The sequence below is a fragment of the Fistularia commersonii genome, chromosome 8, assembly GCF_037954325.1.
Source record: "Fistularia commersonii isolate RoL2024-O1a breed Wild chromosome 8, RoL_Fcom_v1.0, whole genome shotgun sequence".
In the NCBI taxonomy this organism is placed as follows: domain Eukaryota; kingdom Metazoa; phylum Chordata; class Actinopteri; order Syngnathiformes; family Fistulariidae; genus Fistularia; species Fistularia commersonii.
Window position 1 is genome coordinate 14,572,990 of NC_141291.1, and position 18,933 is coordinate 14,591,922.

The following is an 18,933-nucleotide window of genomic DNA, read 5'->3' on the forward strand; positions in this document are numbered from 1 at the left end:
CACCGCTGGGCCCGACCAGAAGAAAGGAGGGCCAATTGAAAACACTGGCTCATGTTACTGTGCGTTTGACTCGAAATATGCTCCACTGATGTGCCGAATAGCTGTTGTGACCTGATAGAGTGAAGCTAAGCCTGATCCCCATTGAAATGTTGATGCGGGAGTGTTTTGTTGTTTCTATCTACCCCCAACACAGCAAGATTGTTTTTTTTTTTTTTTTTTTTTACATTTGTTTTTTTGATTTGCCTCTTTTTTGTGATGACAAACACTCACACACTAACACACAACATATCCTAATTTGATTCTTTCCAAACGCCTTCTCTCAGTGGAGCATTGTGTGGGTTTTGTTTTCCATGCTGACTGCAGGGTGGGATAATGGGGCACAATTAAATTGTGCTCAGCTTATTTACTTTTATCTGAGAAAACAAATTGGCTGCAGAGCTCAGGAGGCCAGCCCAAGTCCCGTAGCCACAAAAGGCCTATGGGGGAAACGGCTAGGGGAGAAACCTTGTTTTTAAGCAAACTTTGTCAATTACAAGCGCAATTACTGGTATTCTTTCATTTTACGTTGTATCAATTAGACAATAAGGATTTCTCTTTAAGTGTTCTAGGTGCCTCTGGGGATATTTATAGCTTAGATAAGTAATGAGAGGTTACACAAAGAAAAATGAACAGTTTGAAAATGTATTTGGAGACGTGCTTGAAAAAAAAAAAGATGAAAAGGAATCGTATCGGACCGATTTCCTACATATATATTTAGACAAGTTTTAAGTATAATGAGAGGTTTTACAACTGTTGAGACAGCTCAGTATCCTAGATTATAGCTGAAGGACATAAATAGCTAAAAAGAAGTCAAACGCAAATAAACAATAATTTGCATTTTTTTGGTAATTGTCATAGACTGGGCTGCACTTTTTACTGCTGTGAATATATTCCAGGTAGTTGCCTATTTCCGAAACCAGAATTCAAACAAAATTATTTTCTATGCTGACGATATAAAGCCTTATCATATCATAAAATTACAGACGCATGGTGTCGCTGGTCTTTGTCGCTATAAAGTTTGTATGTCCACAGTTTTTCTCTATATAATATTATTCTATTATTCCACGATTTTCCTCCACTCAACTCTCCCCCAGGTTCCAGTGACCCCCCTGGCCTATTTGTCCTTCTTCTCCCTGAGGTGTTTAAACTAACCAGTTTCTTATCGAAATGCCTCGACTTGTAGCACTGGTAGACCACTGCAGCCTTGAGGACACACTCCACTCTCTTCCCTCTGAAAGTTGAATGTGACCCATTAGCAGCCCGCTGGTATAAATCCTCTAAAGAAGCAAGCCACAACAAGGCTTCTGTTAAATATAAAGGGAAAACCAACAAAAGAGCACTCAAACCAGTCTGGTCCAGATCTTGCAGCCACTTGGGGGCAGTAGAGGCAAGCTGTGTGCACGGCAGACGCACCAGGTCAATAATAACTCCCCTTCAATCCAATTTTTTGGCGGCTCTTTCAGGTCCTCTGGGACATACTTACTCCTTTACTGACTAATATTCCACTATGTTCATCAGTTAGTCTCCATAATGGTGTGTTTGTTGTTTCATAAATATCAGGTGGTGAATTCAAAACTTTTACTCTGAAAATATAAGTGGGTGAAAGAGAAAATTATAATTTTGCATGATTTTATTCCTCAGTTAGGTCAATGCGGGTTGCAGTGGTCAGGGTAACGCCCATCATGTGCAACACATCTGATATCAAAAATTATTATTTGATATTGTTAAAGCATTGGGGTCACAAATATTTATAATGCTGATGTACACTTTGATGCTCAATGCAAGGCTACACATTTTAGTCATCACCCAGTGCGCTGTTTACAACACGGTATTTCAGTAGACTTAAAAATGAGTGCCTTCATAAAAACGTCTGCGTTATAAAAGGTCTGTGAATCTCTCTTTTTGTGTTCTATCGTGTGAAAATACTTTTTGATGCACAGCACTGTCGAGAAGACAGTGCTCAAGCTCAAATCAAGGAAAATTTCCTTTAAGCGTTCTGACAATAGCAGCACTCTTTGATAACAACACTATGTCTGTCAGTCAGATAGTGTATTTATCTTCCTCAACATACTTTATTACTGATATATATGTACAGCTGAGGAATGAGACAGAATGTGTCTTATAAAAGGAGAAGCTGATTCATAAAAAGGACAAACCGTGCTGAATGTTTGATGATAAAAAAATGGGAGTGATGTTTATTGGCAGGTAAGTGATCCATAAGGTACTTGTAAAAATACTAAGTGTGCTGGAAAACTGTGAACATTTTCTTTCTGCCTGTAGCCGGTAATAGTTCTCTGACCTCATTGATTTGTACATTTGATGCACAAATGACGTGCATCAGTTTAGACTGTCACTCGTTCTTCCTTGGGAGGACATATGCTTCACGTCTAAGCATATATGTGCTGAGACAGGAATGATCATTTCATTTTTGTCCAAGTGTGCTACTATGTAATTTAGATGAAATGGCTAAAGCTAGAACTTAACTTGTGTAGCAAAATGACTGCTCCATAAATTGCAGATGAGATTTCTCGATCAGTAAATCTAATATTCCTGCAATATTTTTGGAATCTGGTCTAAGCGCCTGATGACTGTCTGACATGCTGTTGTGAATCAAGACTACATTGACATGAATTCTATAATATAGATGAGAGAGAGAGGCAATGTGGAAAAATCAAGCTCTGTGAGCCTTATGGTAGTGTGCTGACCTGGCAAGATCTCACATGCATTTTGATATGCATGTCCACATCTGTTTATGCATGGGAATAAGTGCACATTTGTACCTTGAAAAAAAAATGCCCTGAGGCATCAAGACAGCATGAAAAGTTCTTCTAATCAAAGTTACCTTTGCTTGCACTTCTGGGTCTACATTTCATGATCTATCTATAAAATTCATCTTCATCAAAAACCCTTGGTTTGTATGCGGATTTCTCATTGTGCCCACTAGCTGTTAATTCAAAGGCAAAAAGAAATCCCCAAATTGTCATGGAGTACAGACAGAGTCCAAGAGGAGTGGCAAACTTGGGATAAGAAAGTAATAGTTAACAGTTCAGTCACACACTTGCGACTGGCTTGAACATCGATACTGTTAATCTAGAGACAACCGAGATGCAATCAGCCAATGGAAGATAGTGTGGACATGAAGGTGTGTGTGTGTGTGTGTGTGATTGTGTGCAGTGAGCAAAGAACCTTACAGTTGCTCCAATCCACTTCTCTGCCAGTAAAAAAGGGATGTGTTATGTTGAAGTGCTCCCTACAGGGTGATCAGCCGCTACAGGATGCGATTTACCCAGGAAATGAGGGAGATTTCCATTGGATGGTTCAATTTAATTTTCTTGCTGTCAGAATTTGTCACTTAAGTGTGTGGATGCAGGTGATGAAATTCCTGTACTGATGGAGACCTTTACTCGATATATATGCAAGGAATGACAGAGGGCAAGAGAGACAGCGAGAGAGAGAAAGTAGAGGACCAATGTAGGAAAGGTAAATATGCACAAAAGAATCATTGTAATATTTGAACTTCTTTATGACATTGTATTTGTTGCAATAAAACAAAATTTAGGGATTTATTTGGCGTGCTATGATCACAAAGGAGGGTGATATATTCAATGTCCCGTAGCCAAGAATAAATTAGCAGGGAATTACAGGTTTCAGTGTTCGGTTGTTTGAGAATCTCCTGACACAGAGGTCAACATAGTTGTCTTAGGTCATGTATATATTTTTCATATGTGTATCTATTTTTTTTTCTATTAATGTATACTGTGGATATTTTCATTTATTCCAACACCTTACATTCACATTACATTATTTCCATCCTCCAAATTGTTTCAAGTATTGAAGTACTGGCTGTATTTCCATACTTCTACGTGTCTCAGAGCCCTCAACTGGGGGTCATGAGAAAGTGAGGCTCATCCTCTCCAGTGAGATGATATAGACGTGAGATAAATTGTTCTCAAATTAGTGTTTGTTTCACAGGTGGGCTTCATGAGAATACCAAGTATAAGATGATAGTGCCAGAGAGATGAAATATCACTGTTGCCTGCAGGGAAATCAAGCTCTGAAAGCACAAGAGTGATGATTCGCAGAGAATAAACATAGAAGAATGTAGGCAAATAACAGGTGTATTAACTTTTCTTCCTTCTCCTTCTCTCAGCAAACCATAAACACACATGCATGCGCAGAAACAATTTCATCCAGATCTGGTTTCAACCAGTGATGTGATTTTACAGACAAATGCTGTCTATTTTGTGTTCACCTCTAAACATCTGCCTGGAGTCACATCTTACCGCTTTAACCCAGAATGGTGGTGAATTTTCATCAGATAGTTGACACCTACTGACTGAGACGTGGTTTTATTGAGCCGCTCTAAGCTGTTTAACTGTACAAAATTCAAAAGCTCACACCTACAGACACATGAACGTGGACCCACACATAGGCGGGCCACAGATTTACTGAGTAAATGGATGAACTCGCTCATGAACAAGCTGCATTTGTCTGACTCTCACTCAAACTTCCCCTTAAAGATCTGTACACATGCGTAAATAGAGTTAGGTAACGACATACAGAAGGGTATGCTTAGTCAAACATGGACAAATTGGAACCCAAGCTTTGAGTGAAAGTGAATAAAAACTCATCGACAAAAGGACAGTTTATCTCGACAGGAGATCTGACTTGGAATCATCTCTCCATTACCGGTTGATCAGTGAGTGCATGAATTGGTGTGTTTAAGATATTCACATTTGTAAAGTGAGCTCATGTATTATTTTTATGGCCCTTTTTAATTTGTTTTTGCAGCTTGTACCTGGATGTTGATGCTTCTGTCAACGCGAGACATATTGATGCTGTGTGGCTGTCCATTAGCTAGATTGCGCTGGTCCACGTCTATTGCAAATGGCTCCTTAAGTCCGCCCAGGTTATATCTCACCTGCAGGGAACCTGCAAAACAAGACAGATTGAGATCAAGAGGTATGGAATTTTTACAATTCAGCGATAACTCTTTCCATGTGGAAGAATAATATAATGGATACAACCATACTTAAATTTAAACTTTAAACAAGTTTTTACAAGCTAACTATACGGGAAGTATGAAAAACTATTGATATCACAAATAATACCAGGAACCTTTTACTTTTAAGTTGTGACTCTTCTAAAAATGGATCCATTCATAATCTAAACAGTTTATCCTGCATTCAGGGTCATTGGTGTGCCTTATTATTCACAACCATTCACTTGTCTGGATCATTAAGGGTCTCCAGTTGACCTTCTGCATGTTTTTGGACTGTGAGAGGACACTGGAGAAGCCAGAGGAAACCAACGCAGACACAGGGAGAACAAGCAAACGTACACAGATAGGTCTGCTGTCGGAATTTGAACGACTGGCCTTCTTGTGGTGAGGTGGAAGGACTAACCAGCCCCCACTTTTAGCCCCCCTTCAAAACACTCAAATATATATTTTCTTTTGAAATAGTTGAGAAAACACAGTGCTCCGAAATTTGAAAAGCCCCGCCTTGACTTCAAAGTACTAAAGATTATGGATATTTACTTTCTCAAGGCCTTGAGTTGGCAGTTTTGAGGCAACACCCTGGGGCAGCATAGACTGTTTGTACTTCTGCCTTTGCGATCATACATGTCAGCAACTCAAACACTAGATGGCGACATCAAAGATTTATCTCTTTCAAATCAAAATATCGGAGCTGTCTGTCAACAAGGCGGTGCAAATCTGCATAATGAAGCGATTAGTCTGGGAAAAGATAGAACTTTCAAACCATGCTACAAGGAATGACTGGAGATATTATGTTTAGGAGTGATGTCTGGATCTTACCATTCTGTCTCAACACCACTGCCATATAGTCCTCTGTCTTGGAGCTAACATACATCAGAATAGCTGGCGCGCTGGATGTGCTGAAACTAAAGGTCACTTCCTCTTTTGTTAAATTTACGTCCTGCGGCATCAGGCTGTTTGTAATGATCTTCGTATCTTTGCTGGCTCCTGCGGCTGCTCTGGCGAGGAAGCTGTACTTGACCAGTGTTCCTCCCTCAAAGAATCCACCTACATCTGTGCGAGAAGGAATGAGCCTCATAAATGCAGAATGAAGACATAAGGATTTACACACATGCTGAGACACAGCAAGGGAAAAAAAAAAAATGAACCCTCCTTGAGATACCAGATTGAAAATGTATATCTATTACTCCTTGAAGACCATAATATCGAGCAGACACGTTTATGCATTTTATTTCACAGCTTCATTTCACCCATCTTCTCCCATTGGACAAGAAATACTTCAAGCTACATTACTTAAATTTAATAGAGAGCTTATTACCAGAAAATGGGCAAGTTCTCTCACTTGTAGAGGCTTGAAAATCCGTGCCTCCATTCAGCCTCGCCACAATTCGAACCTTGATTGTGATGTCCTGATATAGTTCCAGGATTTAGAAGTCTCAAGAGAACCATTGTGTCAATTGTTCCGTGTTAACCGGGCATTGAAGTTGTGAAGGTTTTACAGAATATCTTCCTCACTGTTGTGCTCCAGCAAAGTCAGACTTAAATCCGATGAAGAGCCTGCTGCTTGTATGTAAATTGGCGAGTATAATAAATTGAAAAATGAAAAGTGAAGAACAGTAACAACCCTGGTAGATATTGCAGAGCCCCAGGCAAATAGTGAGTGCCTGTTTCTTCCCTTAGAGCTACAATAACATCAATTTATAGAATTCAAACAAAGGATTCAGACTATCTGCAATGTAGAACTCTATAAGTATAGGACAATTTTAATATCATCCAATTGAATGCTATCAAGTATTTGGTGGAAAAGTTGATGCAGAAGTAGATGTAATTAAGGGATGAGATGCGGTTGAATAAGGACTTTATCAAGTATCAGTTTGATATGCAAATACTCCTTCACATGATGGATGCAGGGAGGTAATGCACAAACCCTAAATATTGAGTTATGGAGCAAACTAACTGAAATTGCAAATGTTAATGCTGCAGCACTTTCATTTATTCGGTCACTAGTGTAAGCTTATGACCAAGGTCATGTTCAAAGGAAATCTTTGTTGTTAATCTTTGCTGTAATCCATGTGGGACAATTTGTTGTGCAGCCAGCAGTAAATAAATACAGTACATAAAATCATTGACACACCAACCAGCAGTGAACCCAGAGAAATTTAACTGCTCAAGAAACCAGGAATCAGGAATGGCTGTAATGTAAATCAAGCTATAAACTAAGAATTTCAACTGAAAGACATGCTTTACACTTTTAGTCGAGGCTGTTTCTCTACAATTTCTCATTTTGCCTTTTTCACTTTTTGTGTTGGTATCGTATTTTCAGAATCAAATCAGACTGGTTGTTTATGGCTGTGGATTTTATGGGGTGCACATTCACATATTCACTAAATGATACATACCAATCCATTTAAACATTTATTTCAGGTAACTTTAAGGAGTGTGTATTGACATTGCAGCCTCATTTATTCTACTCCTACACTTTGATTACAAAATGTGCAATTTCAAACTTTAGCAAATATTTCTCAGTGAAACATAGAGGTATTTTTTGAAAGGTACAAAAAGAATTATATGCATACACCTATTCTAGAAAAACTTCTCTTTTTTAGTTGTTTCCTGTGAGATAATTCCCAAACTCTCTGGCTCCAAAGTGAGGCTTTATGCATTAAAAGCATGGGCTGTTCTGCTCAGCTACAAACTCAACTTAACAGAATGATTCTTTATGGATATAAACCGTGCATTATGTAAAATCTGTGTTCATACTGTCTTCTTGCTCTGACCTGCCGATAAATATATATAAGACTGTCTGGAAGCATGCGATGGAACGAGAGAAATCTGCTCCTGGCCATGGACTTGGTCAGTGTATGGAGAGGTTCTGGAAGGGATATTTCTGCCAGTCTGTGAACAACTTCAGAAATATATGGCTATGTGTGTGCGTATGTGTTTATGTGCGTGTGTGTGTGTGTGTATGGATGTGTGTGTATGTGTGTATGTGTATGTGTGTGTGCGTTTGTGTGTCTGTGTGGAATTGCACTGATGTATACATACATACACACACATGTGCATGCTGGCTCCCTGTGACCCTCAAGGGCATAAAGGCATCAGAATAAGAGTGTGTAATAATAATTATTCTGCAGCGATCCCCCTGGCTTTGTATAAATATGGATACAGTGTAAATGCACTGAGCAATTATGTCTGCCTTCATACATTTTTCACTCAGTGAAAGAGGAAGAGAGAGAGAGAGAGGTGGAGTGGGCAGGAGGGGGGAGGAAGGAGAGAGAGAGAGACAGAGAGAGAGTGAGAGGAGGGGAATAAGCGAATAAGAAACAGTGAACGGAGAAAATCAGAGGAGAGATAGATAAGTGAATATTGAAGGAGTAGGAGAGAGGAAGATAGAAAAACAACAGGGAGCAGAGTTGGTAAAAGCTTTAAAGTAGAAGAGGAGGCAGAAGTTACATCATGCATAGAAAAAAACAGACACAAGGGTGTGCTCTCTCCCTTTCATTGTCTCTCCTTTTCTGAACGCGACCTTTTTATGCGCACGCGCACGCACACACACACACATACACGCATGCATGTACACACAGACACACACACACACACACACACACAGGGTTGCATGCACATACATAGAAATGGATCCTTACTCAATTGAACTAACATCTATGCGCAAAGATGCACTCAGTCACGCAGTCACTCAGTAACTCACTCACTCGTACGAAGTCATTAAATTCCACACATGGAGCATACATGCATCATGCATGCAAACATGCACTCACACAATCACCAACACAAACACCCGCTCACACACGTATAGACATGCATGTGCATGCATGCACGCACGCACGCACGCAAACACACACACACATGCACATTTATAAAATACCTATTTGGTTAAGAAAATTCTGAGTTTTTTTCATGCCTTACACACCTTGCCTTATCATCAACTTGATGGATTTATTAATCACACACACACACACACACACACACACACACACACACACACACACACACACACACACACACACACACACACACACACACACACACACACAGTTTTCTGTCATCCTGTCACCCCCCTGCCAAGCACAGGGGAAAAACACTATTCAGATTTGGGAAACAAATTAATTCACATGTAGGGGATCAACTCTGGCTGGGAGGACGCACAAAGCTTCTGACAGCACTGTCACTCTCCTTCCTGTAGCATCTCATGAAAGATTGTTTGCAAAGTCGAACTTTTATGCTGCTTATAATGAATCCCTGTGAAATAATTTGATGTTTTCTTGCCAGTGCAAGAGTGGAGTTATAGTGTCACATCTTACATTTTCAGATCTACAGAAACTAGAGAGCTCGCTGCTGCTTAAGTAAAGCACTTCCATCATTTTTTTCTTTTTTACGGTGATCTCGTCAACACACTTTAAAACCTCAATGAGTGCAATCCACCGATGGGGAGAACTGGTTGGTAGGCATAATACTTCTCTCAATTCATACCTTTTATCAAAGACCCAAAGACTTTCAATTCAGGTAGAGCCAAATTGGAGAGGGGAGTGACGATTCTCGCAGTGTGTAACAAAATCACAGTGGTGTGCCGGGCAGTAAGTCTTACCGAAACATAACAACTCCGGTCATGGTGCAATTTCGCTCTGGCTTTGAGAACTAAAGTGCAACTGTGCGAATGATAATATGCTTTCTCAAAGATGTTTGTAAAAGTCATTAACCGACTTATAAGTATGAGTGAAGTGATTACAGCTCAGTTTGTCAGCCATCTACTACAAAAATAAAGGTAGATTTGAGGAAGGGAGTATAAAATGACAGAAATATTGAAATATATTAACTGCATCTGATACAAACACTAGTGAGCCCTTGGGTGTTGTATAAGGATGAAAATAAGATCTAATGACAGATCTCTTCACTTCATGTCTCTCACCTCTGGTGCAGAAAGGTCCATCATAAGCTGTGTCGGTGCAGTCACACAGGTAGCCATTGTATCTTTCGACGCACTTTCCTCCGTTCCGACAGTACATCCCATAACTGGTGCAGTGGCCTTGGCAACCAGGCTTTACCCCAGGCGTTACCTTAGCCCTTTCTTCCAGGTCAAGGGTGATGCCGTTCATCCGTAAGGCTCGAATACAACCAAGGAAACCCCTCTGGCCCCCTGCTGCACCTGAAGATAGATGAAGCACGGAGGGGAAGGGAGAAGCGATGCAGCAGCAGAATATAACACAGGAGACAGAGAAGACAACAAAGAGGGGAGGACGAGTAAAGTCAGGGTCACAAAAGTCATTCTGAGTAAAAGAGGTTTCCTTTTAATCTCCTTTAGAAGCATTTGTATCCCAGTGCCTGGAGAAAGCTGCTGCTGTCATGCTAATTGTTCTGACTGTGACACCGTTCTTGAACAACCTTCAACTCATTTGGATTTTTCACTAATTAGAGGGGCCCGATGAACAACTCACAAGAAGACACGTGGATGGATTTGTGACACACATAGGCTGCATGCCAAACGCAGGAGACACACACACACACACACCACATACCGCCTTCTTAATTTAAACATGTCAATATGGGCATTAATTTTTAGCCTTGGGGTGTTGATAGGCATTCATCTTAAGTGCTTCCATCGTGATTCTGGTCTTGCAACATTACTGTCTAACTACCCATTACTTCCAATGGAATAGGGGTGTTAAATAGATTAATGTGGACCTAAAAGACTGGAGCAATAAACACACACACCCACAGGTATAGATTGAAACATACTCAAGCTTAAACAGACACACACATGGCAAATACAAAATACATGCACCTGACAATTAAAAAGAGCTGAGGGGCATTTTATAATTAAAACCTCTCAGTTGCATTCTTTCGATTACAGGGAAGTGTCTGTCCAAGAAGGCAGTTTGAGCAACACACACACCCTCACGCTCAGTTTCATTCTACATCAATTGAATTCACATATACACACACACACACACACACACACACACACACATACGCACACACGCACCATGTAGTTTAGACACGCAAGTAACCTACAACATTGAGATAACAACATTATTAATACATGTATTTTGATTTTCTGTGATGAATGCCTAATTCAAATATCAGGATGCAAGTAGGCTTTCACCACTTTCCAATCCCAGAGTGCATTTGACTTCTTGTACACCTGTTAATTAATCCATTTTGTACCACTGATTGGCTTGAGGGTTCTGCCACCTGTTTATCCAGGTCTTAACCAGTCTCTGATTAAACAGACGGGAAGCTCTGAGACCTGCAGAGACCAGGGTGAACACGTACACGGGCAAACACAAGCCCATGATTGTGCTCGTACGCATATACACATGCCTGCACATACACAGATCAGACTTGTAAATAATAGTAACAGAGCCTAAATGATATGGACTGAAGTCAATTTTGGGTCTAACAGCAGATTGGTTTCAACATCTTCTTTATTGATTTAGTTTAATATTCCTTTGTAAAATACTTCTTGCAAGCTACACACTTGAGAAATCCTGGAAACCTTAATGTTAATGTGTTTAGAGACTGATAGGTCCCAACTAGATATCAGTATCAAAAACCCATTTTAGTCAGCCCACAATGTATACAGACACACGCTACTTGAATCACTGATGAAATTGAATAGAAACATACAGAGGAAAAGTATATACCTACTGTATGTATTTACGCTGGATATGTCGATTACCTGTGACACTTTTCTTTACTACATATATATTTACTGCGTATGAGTAAGGTGTGACTAGCTGAGGATATGGTGAAGGTGTAAGGCACATACAAAGCGCAAATGTAAATATCTATACAGAGTTACGGAGAATTTACATTTGCCCTATTTCACCAATAGACTGTACAGTTGGGCAACCAATATCATTGTATAAGTGGGTTAATAGAATGGATGTAGGATTTTTTGCCGTTCAAGAGATTCCCATGAGAGCGTGAACCCACACCCTGTTTATATGCATAGCTTTAAAGGGTGCCATTTGTATTGGGTTTAGTGGGCTGTTTTTGATCCATATTGACTAAATGCCATTTGAAAAGCCTCTCTAACCCACTGGCATTTCCAGGAGAGAGATATTATCATAGAAATCCCATTTTACTAGCTGAGCACTTTATATTTGTTGGTTTACAGCCAAGTTTTTTTTTTTCTCCCAACTATCTCCTTTAAAGAGACATAATGGGCTTAGGTTTGACAGATTTCTGCATGACAATCTACTTGAGTATTGAAATGAGGCTGGATCCACAATAATTCCCCACATCTTTATGCCAATGTGAAGTATGAATCAAAAGGTACACATGTAAGAGCACAAGCAACCACCTTTCAGGCAATCCCCCCTCAGTCCAAGAGAGTAAGCCCCAATAACACACAACTGGAACTGTAGAGGGTGTTTGCACAGTCAAACCTAAATATGTGATTATCTGTCTGAATCAATGTCACAGACATGATATGAATTAAATGCTACCTACTGTCTTGGCAGGTGAGCGAAGCAGGCTTTCCTGAAACAGGTGACGCATGCACATGCAATGACAGGAAAAAGCAAGGTTCCAATCCGTTCAGAAAGGGGCAATGTGGAGAAAAAAGGAAATGAAAAACAGACAAAATTCACAGAAAATTAAGCAGGAGCATGCAAAATCATAAAAAAAACACACAATAGTGGGAATTTACCAAGAGGGATCTGAAAAGAACAGATGGTGGTATGAAATGAATACAGAGTGGGAAGATTCATTGTTGTATCCATGTATGAAGAGAATTGGAGAGCTAAAAGTTAACCGTGTGAAGTAAATGACAGCGGGCTGATGGTGTAACATTTACTCTCAAGGCCATTACAGCAAATGAGCTACTGTGCAGCAAACACTAAAGCAATCAAATGCTTGATGAGTAACATATTGATTGAGGGAGAGACGATAAGACGATACGTACAGAGACTAATATGGAAACTGTCTTTTTGTTTAGTGATGAAAACAAATAATAGGCACTTTCATGTTAGTGCATTGGTTTGCATTTTAAATATATGTATGTATATATATGTATGTGTGTGTGTGTGTGTGTGTGTGTGTGTGTGCGTGTGTGTGTGTGCGTGTGTATATACACATATAAATATGTATGGATACAAACACATATGTGTGTATATATACATATACAAACACACACACAAATATATATGTATCTCGACAGAGATACATATATGTCTGCCTGCCAGAACCTATTTGGACACGACATCAACGTCTGACATCAAAAACAACGGAGCAGCTCAACAAAAGGTTTAAGTTCTAGCCTCAGGGTGTATCTCCATGGGTATCATGTAAGACTCATTGGAATTAAACCTACAAGCTTTATATGCAAAACAAAGTGAGTGTGTTGTCATTTTCCAGACATATGTCTGTTTCCTGTAACACTCGTGTTACATTCCAGACGATATGAACAATAGACGTCTGAGCAAACACCGGCCGGTAGACATATCGCTACGAATAACATGGCTGCTCGCAGTTCAATGTTTGAAGTTACAGTTCATGGTGGAGGGTGATAAGGAACATCAAAATTACTGTGCATTCAGGGGCTGAAAATGACACTAATTAAACCCTTGAATTCCATTGGTGAAAATTCTTTGAGCAAAAAAAAAGTGCTGTTCCCTGCCCAATTCAATAGACACAAACTACACTCGCCACTATGCACCTGTCCTCAGTCCCATTCCTGCAAGTCTTTACACTCTCTGTCACTTTTTATTTGTTTCCTAGATTTCCAAAACTCTGTCGGGAGTCAACTCTCATTTGTCCCTCATTGTGGCTTGGTTCATTCTAATGTGCGCACTAACAGAATGAGCAGAATGCAGTCCAGGCCACCCCACAATGAGGCAGGAGAGATCATATCTCATTGCGTCTTTAGGGCATTTGCAGCTGCTCACTTGTCATCTGATCATCCTAAATGGATTCCAATGCCAGATCTGACTGAAGCGTTGGCCCATGGGTCTCCTCAGGTTTGTTGCAATGTTACTCCCAAAATCCCAAAATTGATTACCCAGGTTTTACAGATTTGAGATTTCAGAATAAAGGGTCCATTAGTTACACATAGGTTTTTGCACTATGTTTCTATATCTGACTCCATTGCTATGTCTCTATAGCGGTTCCACTCACAGCAGGCATCAGCTTTAACAATAATACAATGGAAAGGGACAAAAATTTTAATGACTTGGAAATGAGGTGACACTACTTGAAAGTTATTACATTTAATGATGAATAGCTTCTTGTCCATTTCCATGTCACAAAAAAGGACAGTGGGAAGCAAATGGGAACGTGATAAAATGAAGGAGCTAAGTATCATTCCAATGAGAAAAACTGATGAGATAATGAAATTAAAAGCGAGGATCTGGGGGCTCAAGGTTATCGCATCAAGACGTCTTATTGAAATTTAGAACATGTTCTTCTGGCTGCACCTTTCCAATAAGACCATGGAGACTCTTTTCTATTTGGAAAGGCCTAAAACTACTTCTCCCTTGAGGTTTCATTTTAGATCACTGATAACTCAGCAGAAAACCAGAGAGAGTGGGCAAAAAAGAGTCTAGTTCTTCCTTAACCTTTAGACCTGTATTATGTTAAAAACATAGTTGACGAAGCAGTATTCTAACAGTCTCTGTCACAAAATGCAATAAAAACTGCCATGGCAAATTCTAATATGCTCTGGTATGTAGTGTTTGTGAATCGGTATTTGTAGTGGTTTTTCTTGTTTGTTTTGTTTGTTTGTTTAATTGGTTTAGTCAGTTTAGTTGCCTGGGCTGCACCACAAGGACTTAGCCAACCCCAGATTTAGCTACACTAAAACTCTAGTCACTTACATGGAAGAGATTTCCGAGGATGTTTACATGTCCATGTGTGCATATCATTAAATATGAAATTCCTTGGTGAGTGACTATGCTGGATTAGCATTAAATTAATTAGCCTAGGCTCTGGCAAAGCCAGACCCAAGCCTCTTAAGAACTAACGCAGTGATTTCCACAAAAGACTGGGTCTTTAACTCCTAAAACAAACGTTGTCACTGTTTGTGTTGGATGGATTGGTCGAATCCAGTGGCGGTATTAGTGGAAACACTTAGTTGTTTTAAATTAACAGTTCTTTAGATGGGTGAAGGGATGATGTTTACTTGTCTATGTCCTTCTTACACAAACAGTAGACATTTTATGGTAGAGCTGAAATCAGATGTGTGCGTGCATGTCTGTTTGTCTCGTTGCACAGGCGTGCTGTCAATTGTTTCACTTACCCACATAGAGCTGACTGAACAGCTCCAGCCGTGTGTGCCCCTGTGGAGGGGCGAGCTGAGATGACCGATAAGACTGATCCAACTGAAGGACTGCCTCTTTCACGTTCCGCTCGGCCATCACCCTGTGCCACTGGTCGTCATTGAGAGGTGCCGCTGAATGCACCGTTAACTCAACGGGTCCATTTCCAACATCGAAGGAAAATGAGACCACAGTAGGAGCTGCAGAAAAAATGAGGGTAGAAAAATGGCAACAGAAGTATTTTAAAAAGTAATGAATTACATATAACGAAAAGTGCTCCTGTTCTGCAATTATCTCCTCTATGGGTTAATATGTTTAATTTCTCATGTGATGCCTCATTTCTGCTAAGGCCATCCATCTGGCTACTATAGAGTTCCGCTTTGTGACTGCTCACAGCTCTGCACTTGCAGTTGAAATCTAGCAGGAAATCTTGGTTTAGCTTGACTTAGGCTGTGATGCAGCAGGTATTAGCCCGGCTGCTCCTGTGTGTCTTTTAGACCGCACTTTAAATAGTTTGTTCCTTTTTTCTTTTCTCATTTTTTCTTTTCTCTCTTTTCTTATTTTAAGACCTCAACAGGGTCAGATGCCAGAGAGAGTAGTGTTGCTTGATAGTCACTAGTGAATACCAACTTTTTATCTTATTCTATTTCCCTCTCAACAATACGCAGAGGATTTTTCTCATTTTAATGTTACATTCATCTCCCTATCCACACCAGAAACAGCTCCAGATAGACTGACTTGCGGAGTGAGAACCGGGATCTCACACTGATTGGGACTTCGAAGAGTCAGTTAAGTCAGTGACAAGCAACTAAATTCGCAATTCCCAACCCTGCAGAGGTGAAGATCACCAACTGATGACATCAAAAGTTTCTGTGGTTGAGGGCAGAGGATCATCCACAAGCAAAATGGATAAAGAGAAGAAACTGTACCGTTAAATAATTCCCTGGTTCTGTCCCCTGGATATCTTACATCTGTATGAATGTACCGCTGTTTGAATTATATTCTCCTGTTCATTATTTGTTTCATCTTATATTCCATAACCCCTCAGTCCAAACACTCATACTGATGATTACTGGTTGTTTTCTTGCATTTATTTTTTTCGCATTTTACTACGGCAGCGCCAGCTTGTCCATACCTTATCAATCACGTAGTTTAATATGCCCGGCCTCACATCACCACTAGCCGACTTTTTCTTTATTTTATCACAATTCCTTTATTGCAGAAATTCTGATTCCCGCTTCAGTCATGAGCACATGCTAAGTGCATTAACCTCGACCTGACATTCAACTTTATACAATTAAAAAAACAACAACATAATGCATCACGCGGGCTCCAGCACACATTCCGGTCTTCTGACAGCTGTTAGTTCATTGAAAAATGATCTTCCTATTCACGATGCAGGTCTCCAGGAGGAGCGACATCAGTTATCCGAAATATTGTACATGCATATCTGATATCAGGGTGGTGCAATCGCAACAAAGCTATAGCCATGCTGCTATTGCAACATCGAGGGGTGATTTGCCTATTTGATGACGTATAAAGATAAATGCCCTTCAAAATTCTTTCCAACACTTTCTCCTGAGGCAGGTGTGAAAACCCCATGAGCACACAACTTTCCTCAACTGTTCTCATAGCCTTGATGGATGTCATAAATGTGGAGGTGTGTGTATGAATTTAAGTTATGACGTGTGAACCTTCAGCACAGCAGAGGCCTAATAGAGCTGTGTTTTCATTTTTTTTTCATGATATTAAAGACCAAAAAAGACCAAAAAGAACAAAGTGCTTAATTATGTCTCAGCAAAGTGCAATAATGAATAGTGAAAAGAATGAAAAGATCACAGTTAGAGTGGGTGCATGTGTGTGTGTTTGCGTTAACATTTTCTAATGCAAGATGGAAGGTTAATGTAAGAGTGGCCCCCTTTTGAACATGAAAATAGATATTGTAACGGCTACGGTCCTGAATTCGGTCACAGAATCCCTCTGTGGTGAAATTGGGCTTAAAATAAGTTTGCAAACTAGAATCAAATAATAAACAGATTTAGAGGTTTGAAGGACAAACTTCTGACAGTTTTCCATGGAACAGAGCAAACTACTCCACTCCAAAAGACAACTTTTTTTTTTTTTTTATCAGTAATTCCTCATCAGATATTTCTCCCACAATTCCAGCAACTTAAAAAGACTGCTATAATTCAGAAATAATCTTTGGATTTTTCATGTTTTAACATAATATGGACAATTTTACAGTTTTACAAGTCAGAATCTTTAGGCCAAAATACTTCTTACTGCTGAATCTAAGACGAGGAATATCTTCTGGGCAAATGTACTACTGCAAATGCAGTTTCTAAAGGACTCTGAAAATTGCGCGTACATACTTACTACTGAGCCACTGAACACACCACAAGTAAAGTATCTTGGCATTTAAGAACCTCACTTTCTGTCTTCAATCCAGTTACCAGCTCAATTCGGACAGGTTTAAATGTCTTCGGTGCCGCTCCTCAAAAGTGTCTTTGCCCTCTTCCTTCCCCAAGATTCAAGGGAAATAGCCTCCACCTGAGAGCTTTGAGTCGACTGAATCATTTTTCCAATACTGTTCCTGCAAGTTGTCTGTGCATTTACTTTGAGCTCCAGCAATTGCACAGCTATGCTATTCAGACCTAATGCTAGTCATTTCATGCCCTGACTGGATAGTGGCAGATACAGTTTTGCGCTCGTAAGAGGGCAGGAGAGATTATATGTGAGTGAGATTACAAATATGTGTGCAAGTCATCCCCGGATCTCTAACTGTGTGCTCCGGGGCAAAATGCAAGATGATAGCGAGGCACTGGAGAAAGGAAATTGATGTGGGGGCATTTTGAAGCCTCACGAGAGAGACAGAGGCAGTCACGGTCACACACACATGCACAAACACACACACACACACACAAGCACGCACGCACGCACGCACGCACACACGCGCGCACACACACACACACACTAACACAATTGCCTCTGCCTCAGACTACGTAGTGATTGTTAATTATTTTTGGAAGACACTTGTATGCCAAATACGGTGACATGAATATTGTTGATTTAGCAAAATAAAGGTCATTATTCATTGTGATGCTTAAGTGAGCACTTTGGTTCAAAAATCATCTGCTGAGCTTGCCTATTCACTGTTTGTCATTTCTACACAAAAGAGGCAAGCTTGGCACATCAGCAGGATGTGGTCAGCTGTCCTCTCTGACACCCACTGTTTACATTCCTTTGAAAGGCACTGACATGTAAATAGTCTTCTTTGGGCAGCTATGCTTTGCTGGTTAGGATGATCTCTACAGATTAAACTGTAATCTGCAAATTTATCACGCTCACTGGGAGTATGTGATCACAGAGGCCGGCTGCAATGGAATGCCAATTACTGTTTTGAAAAGATGGAGAAACTATATTCTCATAAAACTTCCCAGTATTATATTGCATGGTGACATCTGGGTTTTAGTCTATGTGTGTGAATATTGACTTTTTAAATGGCTTAAATGTCTGTAAAATTGTTCTTCGTCATCCTATTTATAGATGTTGTATTAGAAAACAGATGAGTAATATCACTAGACATATGGGACTGTGTCTCTGATGGAAGCCAATTTCTCA

The 18,933-nt window shown here is 40.0% G+C and overlaps 1 protein-coding gene across 3 annotated transcripts in view; it reads right to left on the reverse strand.

Annotated features, from left to right (window-relative positions):
* Positions 1-18,933, reverse strand: part of cntnap2a (contactin associated protein 2a) — a 325,051-nt gene that overhangs the window by 17,102 nt on the left and 289,016 nt on the right. For 2 of the 3 annotated variants that reach the window (XM_086151349.1, XM_086151350.1), the window contains 5 exons: positions 15,294-15,512; positions 12,509-12,538; positions 9,963-10,199; positions 5,858-6,091; positions 4,838-4,971 (listed from right to left, as the gene is read on the reverse strand). In XM_086151349.1, coding sequence (XP_086007475.1) covers positions 4,838-4,971; positions 5,858-6,091; positions 9,963-10,199; positions 12,509-12,538; positions 15,294-15,512 — 854 coding nt within the window. The remainder of the gene's footprint in view (positions 1-4,837; positions 4,972-5,857; positions 6,092-9,962; positions 10,200-12,508; positions 12,539-15,293; positions 15,513-18,933) is intronic. The other variant, XM_086151351.1, reaches the window with a different exon arrangement.